The 14,261-nt window shown below is 42.5% G+C and overlaps 1 protein-coding gene and 1 long non-coding RNA gene across 2 annotated transcripts in view; one reads left to right on the plus strand and one right to left on the minus strand.

Annotated features, from left to right (window-relative positions):
• The window catches only part of LOC311063901, a 49,943-nt gene extending 36,522 nt beyond the window's left edge, over positions 1 to 13,421 (plus strand). Inside the window, exon 2 of the long non-coding RNA XR_014602652.1 lies at positions 13,034 to 13,421. This is a non-coding gene — a long non-coding RNA (uncharacterized lncRNA). The remainder of the gene's footprint in view (positions 1 to 13,033) is intronic.
• On the minus strand, positions 4,239 to 5,561 carry LOC311062756 (E3 SUMO-protein ligase ZBED1-like). The gene is made up of 2 exons (XM_084081976.1): positions 5,498 to 5,561; positions 4,239 to 5,131 (listed from the first exon to the last, which is right to left on the minus strand). Exons 1-2 carry the CDS (start codon positions 5,557 to 5,559, stop codon positions 4,477 to 4,479), a joined length of 717 nt encoding a protein of 238 aa, XP_083938102.1. The 5' UTR covers positions 5,560 to 5,561; the 3' UTR covers positions 4,239 to 4,476.
• Positions 13,422 to 14,261: the final 840 nt, after the last annotated feature.

Consider the following 14,261-nt stretch of genomic DNA (forward strand, 5'->3'; position numbering starts at 1 on the left):
GATTTTACTATTTGAAGATCCGGATCCGGATCCGTGGTAGCCTGGGACCAGACGAATCTGCGAGTGCAAAAAAAAATTGCACTCTGCGATTTGGGTCTGGCACCGCTCCATAGAGAATCCATTTCCTGTTCCAGAAGACGTGGGGCACCAATCAGGGCCCAGTATTCGAATATGGGCGACTGTAATTGGTAGTTGGTTGTAGGTCTAACCAATTGCGTCGAGGGACATTGTTTTGATCCCGCCCCTTGGGAAACAAAACGTCCTCATGGAAGCACCAGACTCATATCCACGCAGTGATATAGTCTAGCTACGCCAGGCTAGATCCGTGGATCCAGTCCGGGTTTTCTTCTACATAAAAATAGCAAAATCAACAGGAAGTAACATTTTTTATTAAAAAAACAAATAGTACTGGGTTAGGTGATGTTCTGTATTGTCTGAATCAACTTTGTTTGCGTCCGCTTACGTGCTAAAAGAGTGACTTTGAGAGCTGTTTCACAATGTAAGTCAATGAGGAGAATATTTTCAATTTTCAATTTCTAATCAATGGAGCAATTATTTTTGATTTCTTGCCCACCTTTGGAGTTACATAATGGCAAGGTAACTACACAACCCAAACCTCTAACAAAGTGGTCTTGCCCTTTAAAGGTGAGTTTGGAGCTAAACTGTCAATTTGCAGCCCATGAAAGACAGGGAAACTATCACATTAACATTACTGTGGACAGAGTAAAGATCCTACTGGTTTACAAGATACGTTTACACTTATTATGGAGATTAACCACAGTAACTATAATGCTATAAAACACAATGATAATAGAGACGTCAACAACAAACATGTACAAATGCAAATTATAAGGTGTTTACCCGGTTGCGGGGGGTCACTAAGAGTAAGACTACTAAAAAAAAGTCTAAATCGATCAAATACATCTACGAGTCTTTATCTAAAGCTACTAGGAGCTGTTGTTTGTGTTTATGATCACTTCATAACAACCTAACAGCTAAGACTAAATAGATTTAACTTAAATTAGTTAATAAAGACAAATAGTGACCCGTTCATCTTAAATGTTATAAACAAATGAAACCCAACATGAATGAGTTGATCTTTACCTGCTGTGTTTCAGTGGTTGAGCTGCTAACAAACGTCCTCCTGCTGCTTAACGACGACAATGTTTAGAAACGACACGTTTAAGTTTTCTTTGTATTTTACTTTTATATAAATCTATGGTATTTTAAAGTGTCAACAACAGTCAGTCAACACACACCATTTTGTTTTCACTACTGCATTGTGGGTATGTTCTTCTTCTGACGAACACTTTCTCTAGACACCAGTTGGTGTATAGCTGCCGCCTACTGTTGGTCTCGGGTACTGTCCATTGTTTATAGAAAGTAACAGTACTATGTGACCTTCCTGACCTGTAGACAAGAGAACATCCATCTAGGAGTAAAGCAGTTAATCCAACAAAGCAAATGATTATAGAAACAAAGGGTGTTAATCATTAATTTAATTAATGAACCAATTAATAATCAATAGTTCATTCATTACAGGAAAAATCTTCCCACAAATGTAAAATCCAAAAATATTGAAAATAGCAGATCTACAAGCTCACGACACGTCACATGTTTTGAGCTCGTAGATCAGCTATTTTCACAAGTCTTTTACACAACACTGTTGTGCAACATAATATAACATAGGGCTGATGTCCTCAATTTGTTGAAAAAAATAAACACAAAGAAAAAAAATATTACAATTATTTGATTAATCAGAAAAGTAATCTATAGACGAATTGCTTAGAAAGTCATGGATAGTTGCAGCCCTACATCCATCACAGCTTTCATCAGTGCACATTGATGCTGCACAGGTCTGATCACGTCTCATAGAAATGCAGGATACAACATAGACTAATATATACCATTTTACAGGATGCAACATGTACCTTGTATTAAACACGTTATTACCCATATCATTTTCAAACAATGTAACTATATCAATATATCTATGAAAGATTCAGACTGTATGGTATATTCAGACTGTGACACAGTAAGATTATCACAATTATTTCAAAGCAATGAGTTTGGCTATTGTACCAGAATGTTCTGGGAAACAGGAAACAGTTCAGTAAGTTAGATTGATTGTAATGGATAAATTGGACTGGGTCAGGCTGACCTAAAATGGTGTAACTAATAATGAGATTTTGTTTTATTGCGTGCCAAGATCTAGGGCCACAAGACGGTATAAAAACACACCCACAATCCTATTTCATCAGTCCTGTCTGCAGGTATGGCTCTGTTATATTGACAAATGTTATATAGGTTCACAAAACATCTACTGATGCACAAACCTGGACACATCATCAGTGTCGTTTCCTGAGTCACTGGGTGTTTCGGGTCTTGCAACAAGCACCCTCCTCCAGAAGTCCTAACCAAGGCTGATCAGACACCGGCCTTGTCCAAGTGCCATGCTACTGCCCCCACTGTCTCTTGGGGGCTTAGGGTAGCAGGTGAGCTGTTGGCAGCAGGTGTTGGCGACACTAGGAGGCTCTGGGCACTGTGGGTTGCCTCCGGGCCTGACCAGAAGTGCGTCTGACCAGAAGTGACTTCTGTGCGCTGTGTCGTCGTTGCCGCTTTCAAACATCTCATTCTGCCTTGATGGATTTCTAAACCCTCTTGAATGTTGCAGGTTTTACCTTAGTATGTAGCTTGCTTTGGGTTCTTCCCCTCAGAAGAAGTGGTTAGGGCTGCCAACCCTCTCCATCCCGGGTTGCCGTCTCTCCAGCCGTCCTCTGTCTCTCCACATGTCAACACACTCTTCATCTACTGATGCACAAACTTGGACACAGCATCAGTGTTGTTTCCTGGAGTCACTGGTCAACAGTATACTTCTAGAATTGCATACAGTTGCTTCCTGTCTTTTTTTCCCCTTATGTGTTCCTTTCTTCTATATTCTTTCTCTTTTTTAACTCTTCCTGTAACAGTAGATGTTGAGAGCTTGTACAAAGAATGATCTCACCCACTCTTTTACATCTGTAATCATGTGACACTAAAAATTCTGAATTGTGCCTGCAGACTAAATTCTTCCACACATCCCAAATATACTGCTCAAAGAAATGTAGGGAACACTTTGATCCCTTAATTATTTTGAGTTGTCATGAACTGTGTATATACTGCTAACAAAAACTGCTCAAAAGAATTATGGGATAAATGTGTTCCCTTAATTATTTTGAGCAGTGTAGTAATGTTAAGAGATCATAGCTTGTATTTCACTTTCTTGATAATAATCCATTAGGCTTATAGCATAGTAATAAAACATCTTGCGCATCTGTGTGTGCTATAGGGCTTTGCACAGGCTTTAATTTACTATCACATCACACATCATGTAATACGACTTAATAGTGATCATAGTCATTACATTAGGTGTAATTATTAGTCATAAATCATAAAAAATACATCCCTCAGTTTACCAGCATATAATTAAAATAGGGCTGTCAAACGATTACAATATTTAATCAGATTAATCACAGCTTAAAAATTAATGAATCTATGCTTAATCACCATTCGAACTATGTCCAAAATATGCAAGTTTTTTTCTGTATATTGTTGTGGGAATGGAAAGATAAATGAAATAAGGCTGATATATCCATTTAAAGGGTCTACACCATGAATTTTAACTTTTTCTTCATTTTTGTGTGTTTTTGGTCTCCCCCACCTCTCTTCTGTTCCAACAAATACCCGACTTCGAGCATGCAGGCTTTCATAGGCTATCTGTGGTTTTCATGTAAATTGGTCTGAAAACAGTCCGTCAGATTTGTTCCCCCACCCTACGTCACGTCTGGGAACAATTCCTCCCGTTTTTCAGTTCTAACCAAAAAAAAAAAATCCCCCAAAAAAAAAAAAGGACATGACATGCATACGAACTGTCTCAATAGCGCCCCGTGCCAAACAGGACAATGTGGTATTGCAGGTGAAAGTGCTTTATAAGCCAGAGAGAAGTTAGTTGGAATGAGTATATCTGAGGCTTGATTTAGGCTCAAACCTTTTGAAAAACCGTTTGAGGGACATAAACAATATGATATCAAATATTATTTTTTTTTTTTAAATTCATGGTGTAGCTCCTTTAACATACAGTATGTATGCATGTTTATTATAACAAAATAAACAAATCCATCAATACAGCATGGAATTATGGACAAAATCGTATCCAACGATAACAAATTATTCCAAGTCTTGGGTCTGAGAGTCTAAATCTCATCAAATGCTCAAATGCTGAACAAATAATGCACCTTGATATGAAAAGGGTTGAAAACCACTGCTCTAAACAAAATAGGACGGTGTTAGGAACATTCTTTCTTTAACACACTAACTGGCCAATTTGGCCAAAAGCCATTTCTCTTATTTGAATGAAACCTCTTTTCTTTTTTTTTTGTCAAACCAAAAGGAACATGGCCAACACCACATGGCCTACACAATTACATGTGGCCCTCTTTATTCATCCTTTAGCCAGTTGCTGAGGCACACCAACTTGTCCACATTTTCTGAGAGTAAAGCTGACCGCTTCTTTTGCACAATGTGACCTGCAACTGAGAAGAGTCTTTCACATGGAACTGTGGATGCAGGAGTGGCTAGATATTTGCGAGCCAGTGGGGCCAGCTGGTCATGAGCTCCTGCATGAGATGCCCACCACTGCAAGGGACAGTCCTCCATACTAGTGGTGGGCTCTGCTCTGTACCTGTGTATGGCTCTGTCAGGCTGTAACTCTTCCTCCGATTCTGAATCTGAGCCCAACTGTAGAAGAATGTTCATTTTCTTCTTGGGTGGTCCATCTTCAGAAGTGTGGGGAGATCTTCTGGGTGGTGAATGCAGCATGCCTCCAAGTGTGGTCCACACCGCTTCTCTGTCTGTCTTGGGCAGGCTCTTTAAGTCTTTAAAGCGTGGATCCAGTGCCGTCGCCATCTTGAGCCATGCATTGTTGGTGTGTTCTTGGCGGGAGGCTAGGTCTTCCTTGAATTTTCCCTTAAATCTCACCACATATGCAGGGTCCTCATCAGAAACTTCCATTACGCGACGCAAGTGGCAGAGGCCAGGTAGTACCACAGAACAGGAGACGTAGGCGTCCCCACCCAGAAGCTCAGTTAAATACCTGCAGTGGAATTCACACACACACACACACACACACACACACACACACACACACACACACACACACACACACACACACACACACACACACACACACACACACACACACACACACACACACACACACACAGAGACAGACACACATGCACACAGAGGGAGAGAGACAGACAGACAGACAGACAGACCCACACACACACACACACACACACACACACACACACACACACACAGGAGAGACAGAGAGAGAGAGAGAGAGAGAGAGAGAGAGAGAGAGAGAGAGAAAAGGAAAGACACGTAAATTACTTGGACACAAGTTGTTACATTTAAAGGTACAATGGATGGTCACATTATATGATGGAAGGCTTACCTGCAGGGCTCTAGAAGGGTCTCCAGTTTCTGGATTTTGTCCCATTCTGGTGGCGTCAGCATAACAAATTTATGCTGCTGTTGATCCAGGGTTGCTTGTATTGCAGCTTTGTTGCGGATCAAGCGCTTGACCATTTCCAACGTAGAATTCCACCGTGTTGGAACGTCTTGGATCAGTGGCTCCTCCGTCTGTTGGAGTTCCTTTTGTTCTACGTGCAGCTCCGCTGTGTTACCCGGGCTGTGCTTGAAATGGCCCACAATTTTGCGACACTTGGCCAACGCGCCGACGAATCCGCTGTCAGCGAGACTCACAGTGATGCTTCTCTGTAAGATGTGGGCAATACAGGGCATGTGCTCATACAGCATAATACGAGCCGCAGCAATCATATTGCGCGCACTGTCAGTCCCTACGGTTGTAACTTTCCCTTCAATGTCCCACTTGCGTGCAACAGTTTCGAACTGTTTTGCACACGCCTCCGCAAAGTGACGTTCTTCTGTTTTCATTACAGTTAGCGCAAATGATTGCAATTCCCATGTCTCAGTGATTTGATGTGCAGTTACTCCCAGGTAGTTATTGTTACTCACTGACGTCCAGTGGTCTCCTGTCAGGGCGACATAATCCGCTTGAGCTAAAGCCTCTTTTCTTTTCTCCTTTTCAGTGTCATAGAGTGTGTGGATTCTGTTCATTATTGTGCCTCTTGATGGTGGCTTGTAGGATGTGTCGAGGGACGCAACTTTCAAAACATCGGCGAAGCCCTTGTCTTCAACTATGCTAATAGGTCTACAGTCCTTTGCAACCCATTTGGCAATTGTGTTGGTTAATTTATCCGAGGTGGACTTGCTTACTGACCTGCGTTCATTCAGCGTGGTCTGACGCAGGCCAGGTGTTGCACTGGAAGCCGAAGCCCCAAAAAACGCATGCTTAGCGTTGAGATGGTACTTTAAGCTTGAAGTGCTGCGGTGGAACTGAAACTCCTTCTTGCAGTGCCTGCAAACAACTATTTGCTTATTTATTGTTCCATCTACGTTCTTTTTGAACTCAAATTCCCCATCCAGAGGGCCAACCTGATCGTGTTTCTTCAGATTACTTGACAGAAAGAAACTCTTGTCAAAATGTTCACAATGGAAAGGTTTTTCTCCAGTGTGGACACGCTGGTGTGTCTTCAGGTCATATGACCGACTGAAACTCTTGTCACAATGTTTACAATGGAAAGGTTTTTCTCCAGTGTGGACACGCTGGTGTTTCTTTAGGTCACCTGAACAACCGAAACTCTTGTCAAAATGTTTACAGAGGAAAGGTTTTTCTCCAGTGTGGACACCTCCACTTGTCTCCCCCCAATCATCACTGTCTTCAGTGACTTCAGTGTCAGGTTCAAGTTCAAGTTCAACTTCAGAGCAGTGTGAAGAGATGTGTTCATCATCAACTTCACTTTTCACTGCTAGTAATGTCAACATTGATCCATCAGGCTCCTCTGGTCTTTGAAGTATCTCCTCCTGTTCCTCTTTAATGTGTGGAGGCTCTGGTTCCTCCTGGAGCAGACTGGTGCTCCTCTTCTGTTCAGGAGAAAACGCATGCTTAGCGTTGAGATGGTACTTTAAGCTTGAAGTGCTGCGGTGGAACTGAAACTCCTTCTTGCAGTGCCTGCAAACAACTATTTGCTTATTTATTGTTCCATCTACGTTCTTTTTGAACTCAAATTCCCCATCCAGAGGGCCAACCTGATCGTGTTTCTTCAGAAAACTTGACCGACTGAAACTCTTGTCACAATGTTTACAGTAGAAAGATTTTTCTCCAGTGTGGATACGCTGGTGTGTCTTCAGATAACTTGACTGAATGAAACTCTTGTCACAATGTTCACAATGGAAAGGTTTTTCTCCAGTGTGGACACGCTGGTGTGTCTTCAGGTCATATGACCGACTGAAACTCTGGTCACAATGTTTACAATGGAAAGGTTTTTCTCCAGTGTGGACACGCTGGTGTTTCTTTAGGTCACCTGAACAACCGAAACTCTTGTTACACAGTTTACAGAGGAAAGGTTTTTCTCCAGTGTGGACACCTCCACTTGTCTCCCCCCAATCATCACTGTCTTCAGTGACTTCAGTGTCAGATTCAAGTTCAAGTTCAATTTCAGAGCAGTGTGAAGAGATGTGTTCATCATCAACTTCACTTTTCACTACTAGTAATGTCAACATTGATCCATCAGGCTCCTCTGGTCTTTGAAGTATCTCATCCTGTTCCTCTTTAATGTGTGGAGGCTCTGGTTCCTCCTGGAGCAGACTGGTGCTCCTCTTCTGTTCAGGAGAAAACGCATGCTTAGCGTTGAGATGGTACTTTAAGCTTGAAGTGCTGCGGTGGAACTGAAACTCCTTCTTGCAGTGCCTGCAAACAACTATTTGCTTATTTATTGTTCCATCTACGTTCTTTTTGAACTCAAATTCCCCATCCAGAGGGCCAACCTGATCGTGTTTCTTCAGAAAACTTGACCGACTGAAACTCTTGTCACAATGTTTACAGTAGAAAGATTTTTCTCCAGTGTGGATACGCTGGTGTGTCTTCAGATGACTTGACTGAATGAAACTCTTGTCAAAATGTTCACAATGGAAAGGTTTTTCTCCAGTGTGGACACGCTGGTGTGTCTTCAGGTCATATGACCGACTGAAACTCTTGTCACAATGTTTACAATGGAAAGGTTTTTCTCCAGTGTGGACACGCTGGTGTTTCTTTAGGTCACCTGAACAACCGAAACTCTTGTTACACAGTTTACAGAGGAAAGGTTTTTCTCCAGTGTGGACACCTCCACTTGTCTCCCCCCAATCATCACTGTCTTCAGTGACTTCAGTGTCAGGTTCAAGTTCAAGTTCAACTTCAGAGCAGTGTGAAGAGATGTGTTCATCATCAACTTCACTTTTCACTGCTAGTAATGTCAACATTGATCCATTAGGCTCCTCTGGTCTTTGAAGTATCTCATCCTGTTCCTCTTTAATGTGTGGAGGCTCTGGTTCCTCCTGGAGCAGACTGGTGCTCCTCTTCTGTTCAGGAGAAAACGCATGCTTAGCGTTGAGATGGTACTTTAAGCTTGAAGTGCTGCGGTGGAACTGAAACTCCTTCTTGCAGTGCCTGCAAACAACTATTTGCTTATTTATTGTTCCATCTACGTTCTTTTTGAACTCAAATTCCCCATCCAGAGGGCCAACCTGATCGTGTTTCTTCAGAAAACTTGACCGACTGAAACTCTTGTCACAATGTTTACAGTAGAAAGATTTTTCTCCAGTGTGGATACGCTGGTGTGTCTTCAGATGACTTGACTGAATGAAACTCTTGTCAAAATGTTCACAATGGAAAGGTTTTTCTCCAGTGTGGACACGCTGGTGTGTCTTCAGGTCATATGACCGACTGAAACTCTTGTCACAATGTTTACAATGGAAAGGTTTTTCTCCAGTGTGGACACGCTGGTGTTTCTTTAGGTCACCTGAACAACCGAAACTCTTGTTACACAGTTTACAGAGGAAAGGTTTTTCTCCAGTGTGGACACCTCCACTTGTCTCCCCCCAATCATCACTGTCTTCAGTGACTTCAGTGTCAGGTTCAAGTTCAACTTCAGAGCAGTGTGAAGAGATGTGTTCATCATCAACTTCACTTTTCACTGCTAGTAATGTCAACATTGATCCATCAGGCTCCTCTGGTCTTTGAAGTATCTCCTCCTGTTCCTCTTTAATGTGTGGAGGCTCTGGTTCCTCCTGGAGCAGACTGGGGCTCCTCTTCTGTTCAGGAGAATCCTCCTCTTTACACACAACCATGTGCAGGATGTCTAGGATTAGAAAAATAACATGATAGTGAATACAGGATTCCTAAAATGTAAATCTATTGTTCTATCTTCCATGTACATAGCTATTACCTACTAAGACTGACAAAACAGTTACTAAATAAGTACAGGTTGTTACAGGTGGTTCTGTAAACTCTAAAGCAGACTTGAAAGTGTTAGCAAGATTATAGCAAAATACATATTTTAAAAAGTAACCTGAATCAATATATTTAGTTTTATTACCCAACAAATGTTTTACTGTACCTCCATGCAGTTTACAGTTTTTGACTGATAAAGTATTAAATCAATCAATCAAGATGTGAGCTCTGATTTGGGAGTAAGTGAGGCTGTAGGCCAAGCTATATACAACTGGATGTGTCTGTATGTCAGAGCATTTGAGCGGAGCGGAGCGACGCGATTTTGACGTGAGCGCGGAGCTGGTTATAAAAAGGTTGGAGCGCTACTCAGAGCGAGGACCGCCTCCCGCTCCAGGCCGCACTCGCGGGGGCCGCGCACCGAATGTTTGAGCATGCCCGGTCGCACGGACTCAGAGACACACAGACATCCGCAGTGCACAGCGCACCGAGATGTCATTAGAATTTCTACTTTCTTTTTCTTTTCTTTTTTTTACTGTTGAGCGACCCGGTTTGAGCGGAGCGTGGAGCGAGATTTGCGCAAATCAACGTGAGCGAGGAGCGACGGGGAGCGGAGCGCGGGGGCGTTTAACATGAGCGAATAGCGAGCGGAATTTCAGCCCCCTGGAGCGCGGAGCGGCATTTTCACCCGCTCCGCTCCGCTCACATGCTCTGCTGTATGTACAGTATGTATGTATGTCACCTCCAAAGTAGACCAATCATAGCTCATGCCACGAAGTGTATGACGTTATGAACCAGAAGCTCCTCCAAACACAAAAGCTTGACATGTCTGGTGAAAGTTATTGGGTTGTAGTTTAAAATGTATCTACACTTATTCTTATGACCAGGCCCTGTACAGTATGTCTAGAAATTAGTCTGTGAATCTGTCTGTGTGTCTGGGGCTAATTTCACAAACCACTGTACCGATCAGCGCCACATTTCTTGTGCATGCTGCCAATAGGTCAAGGAAACAAGCAAACCTTTTTCCACATCTTGCGCTGCAAGTCATGGTAATTATATTATTCAGTTTTATTATTAAAGTACAGACTGTAAGCTTTCAAGTGACGTGCCATGCACTGAAATCTGGAAATAGTTGAAGGATATATACTTATTTTAATGTTGTTAACCACTTAAAGGACGACGTCACCCATTTTCAACCTGTCTTCATATAATTGGACCTCACTAATGCTCATGATAATATGGCACCATTTTTGTCTACCGAGTCTGTGTCTCAGAGGAGGGCTGTGGACAGTTCAGAAACCTGTCTACCAGTGATATCACTGATGGGGAATCCAACTAATAGAAACTACAGGCTTTCTATTGCTGGAAAGTTAGCATGCTATAATGGAAGCCATTGTTCCCGCGTTAAAAAAAATATTGAAGAAAAACTAAGAAACCTTCCTAATGATGATGTCACTGGTAGATGGATTTCTGAAGTGTCCACAGACCTCCTATGAGACACAGACTGAGTAGAAAAAAATGACACCATTTTATCAGGAGCATTAGTGACGATCTATTATATGAAGATAGGTTGAAAATGGGTGAAGTCGTCCTTTATAGACCAGCTGAAATGGCTTTTTACAACCATATCTTAACGTAATTCCCAGTGAAATAGGAGCTGGGTGTCTCTGAGCCAATCACAGATGAGTATTCCAGCTCAATATTTATAACAGTCACACAGCGAACAAATATATTAAATATGTGATCTAAACATGTTGAGTTGCACACTGCAACAAGGCAGTGCTGAATCAAGTGTATGTTACAGCATTGTCTATTTTTCACCTCAAGTGTTTTTGGAAACATTTAATGTACTGTTTATAACATAATCAATAACACACCATTCAGCCATCTTCTTTGTTCAGATTGAGTGGCACTGTCCTCTGGTATGTAGCATAGGCTGATGAATCATAGCTGTTGAAAGACTACTTGACAAGTGCTTAACTCATTGAATGCCATTGAAAAAAAAAGTAAACTAGAAAAAGTGCTCCTCGGAGCACAACTCTCCGCCAGAAGACTTGTGTTGGGAATGTTGGGAAAGTGTACTCAGATCTATGGCACGAATAGATCTGAGTACACTGAGTAACAGTGATGTACATGACATCACTGTTACAGTGAGTAACAGTGATGTCATGAATAGTTCGCTATGCCTATTTATTCATGTGAGTGCCTGAGTGTAATGTGAATGTCCTGAGTGTAATGCACCGTGTCATTAACTGTGATCTCAATTTATAGTTGAATCTACTGTTCCTATTAATCCTGTCTAATCTATTTATAATACATATTGTGATGACATCAATGTGTCTACATGATGTATTGCTCCACCATTTCTCAGCCATTTTGTGATTATTCCTGTCTTACCTCAGTTTGAAAAAGGCTAAAGTAAAATTCCGTTCCCAAAAGCTCGGTCACTCACTCCCTCTCCTCTCTTCCTCCACTAGCGCCTTCCAATGTGTGTGATGATGTGGTCGGCAGTCTGCTCAGGTTCGCCACACTCGCATACTGCGCTGTCTGTCAGGCCCCACTTCTTCATGGGCGACTTGAACCGGCCAACCCCAGTACGGAGGCGGTTCAGCAGTGTCCACTGGACACTGCTGAACCGTAGGTGTTCTCCTTGGACTCCATCCCCAGGGTCTATGTGATGGTGCATCCGTGACGGCTCAGCCAACTCCCACTGCCAATTATGTATCAGCCATGCAGCCATTTCGTGTCTTACCTGGTTCCAACCCCAGTACGGAGGCAGTTCAGCAGTGTCCACTGGACACTGTTGAACTGTAGGTGTTCTCCTTGGACTCCATCCCCAGGGTCTATGTGATGGTGCATCCGTGACGGCTCAGCCAACTCCCACTGCCAATTATGTATCAGCCATGCAGCCATTTCGTGTCTTACCTGGTTCCTGTCTTACCTCATTTTGACAGTGGCAAAGACACTGTCAAAATGATGCCATGTATATATAGGCATCATGTCGTCACTAGCCAATCAGATCACAGTATTTCACGTGTCACGTGAGGCTTGACCAATCGGTGTGTCATGTTTAGAAAGTGAAAACGCGGTGATAACAATACTCTCCTAGCGGAGAGTAAAAAATGTTCAGAACCCAAGATATCATTATCTTAAGATTTGCAGCTCCATCCACTCCTTGTTTAACTTATAACTGAAAAGGGCTGTATCTCGCTTCCGAAGCACTTTTTTTTTTACTTTGAAAAAAAAAATCGCACTGCCCAGAAATAGCCACAAATAATTCTGGCACTCAGTGAGTAAATATAATGTGTTAAAATTGGTTAGTACCCGCCGATTAGAAAAGCTCATTGGCATGGTTAAAGTGTCCTTCCTGAGATTGGGTAACCTGACTTTGTTAAATGGAAGAAGCTTGCGACACACATTTTGTTTCACAGCCTACTTCCATCTGAGACTCCGGTAGCAGAATCGATGCCAGACGGCGTTTCATTTTTTCAAGCTACTTGGCAGGTGATTGGATGATCCCGCCCCTAGCAGCCGCTGATTGGTTCGTACACGCAGAGACCGGGCAGCTTAACTCCCTGAGAGATTCCAGATCAGGGTGTATTGTGAAACGCCCTCATCTGGCTGGATAGAGATCGGGAGGTCAGGGTTCAATACCCCGGCCGGGTCATACCAAAGACTATAAATAGGACGCAATGTCTCCCCGCTTGACACTCATTATCAAGGGTTGGATTGGGGTAAGTCTCTGTGTACATCATGGATCGGGATATACTTGTACTGTACATCAAGCCACCTCACACCACAGAAACAGGAGATAAGCTCCTGCCTATGGGCCACATGGCTCCGGAATAATTAGTTCTCAAGGCTACCTACTTACCCGCCGATGTTATCTCATATTATGTTCTTTTTTTTGTTTGACAGGAAGTAATTAAGATTGGAAAAATTCTCAACTATTATACATACATATGTTTTTTGGCATCTATTGCCAACTATGTCCCCATTACGACCACGGATATTCTCTGAAAGTTTGGGGGAAAAAAGCTTAGTTAAAGGGCAAGACCACTTTGGTAGAGGTTTGGGTTGTGTAGCTACCAAAGTGGTCTTGCCCTTTAACTAATACTAATGTTGAGCAGGGTCGACTCTGTACTTGGTCCTTTCTCTTTTCCCTCTACGCCAAATCTCTTGTTGAGTTTTTAGATCAGCATTTTTTCAAATCCCCCCGCCAGCAAAGGGATGCTAGGGTTGAAGTGGATACACCTCCAATCAACAAGCTTCTAAAAAGCTTGTCAAAGATCTGTTATCTCACACAGTGCAGTCTAAACTCGGTCTGAATAAATAAAATAAGCTTTTTCGCAGTCCGAAACTGATGTGGAAACTTGCATTGACTTTATAAGGTTTATAAAAAACGTATTATTCACATGAAAAAAATCACCCCCGGTGTGTAAGGACCTTTACAGACCCATTTCTAGACCTCTCACCCCCTACAGAGGCACACCATAAAATCAGTTTTCATAGTTTTCACCTACAACAAAACCTTTACCAGGCATGTCGGGCTTTCATGTGCTTCTGATTCATGACGTCTTGCACTTAGCGGCTTGATCTGTGTGATATAGACAAACCCTGTTCTAGAAGCTTTGGTCTATGGCCACTCTGTAGAAAAATGTACAATTTCGTGCAGTTTTTCTTTAGTTTTTTGTTTATTTTTTATCATTTTTTATCCCTTTTTCACCGGTGCCAATTTTCTAAGTGAGCGGTGGGCGCTACACTCCCCCCAACAGCCTAGGGAGCCCAGGGCCGAGCTCATGCCTCCTTCAATGCATGAGAGCCAACTGACCTTCTTGTCACCTGACAGGGGGGAGTTTCCGGTAGG

The sequence above is a fragment of the Gymnoscopelus microlampas genome (genome assembly GCF_963454915.1).
Source record: "Gymnoscopelus microlampas genome assembly, chromosome: 16".
Taxonomy (NCBI): domain Eukaryota; kingdom Metazoa; phylum Chordata; class Actinopteri; order Myctophiformes; family Myctophidae; genus Gymnoscopelus; species Gymnoscopelus microlampas.

What these genes read in the sequence shown, in the direction of transcription:
- LOC311062756 (XM_084081976.1), bottom strand. Translation starts at nt 5,559, where the DNA reads ATGCTGACGCCACCAGAATGGGACAAAATCCAGAAACTGGAGACCCTT. An exon ending in ACCCTTCTAGAGCCCTGCAG is followed by an intron (nt 5,132 to 5,497) that starts GTAAGCCTTCCA and finishes ATTCCACTGCAG; the next exon opens with GTATTTAACTGAGCTTCTGG.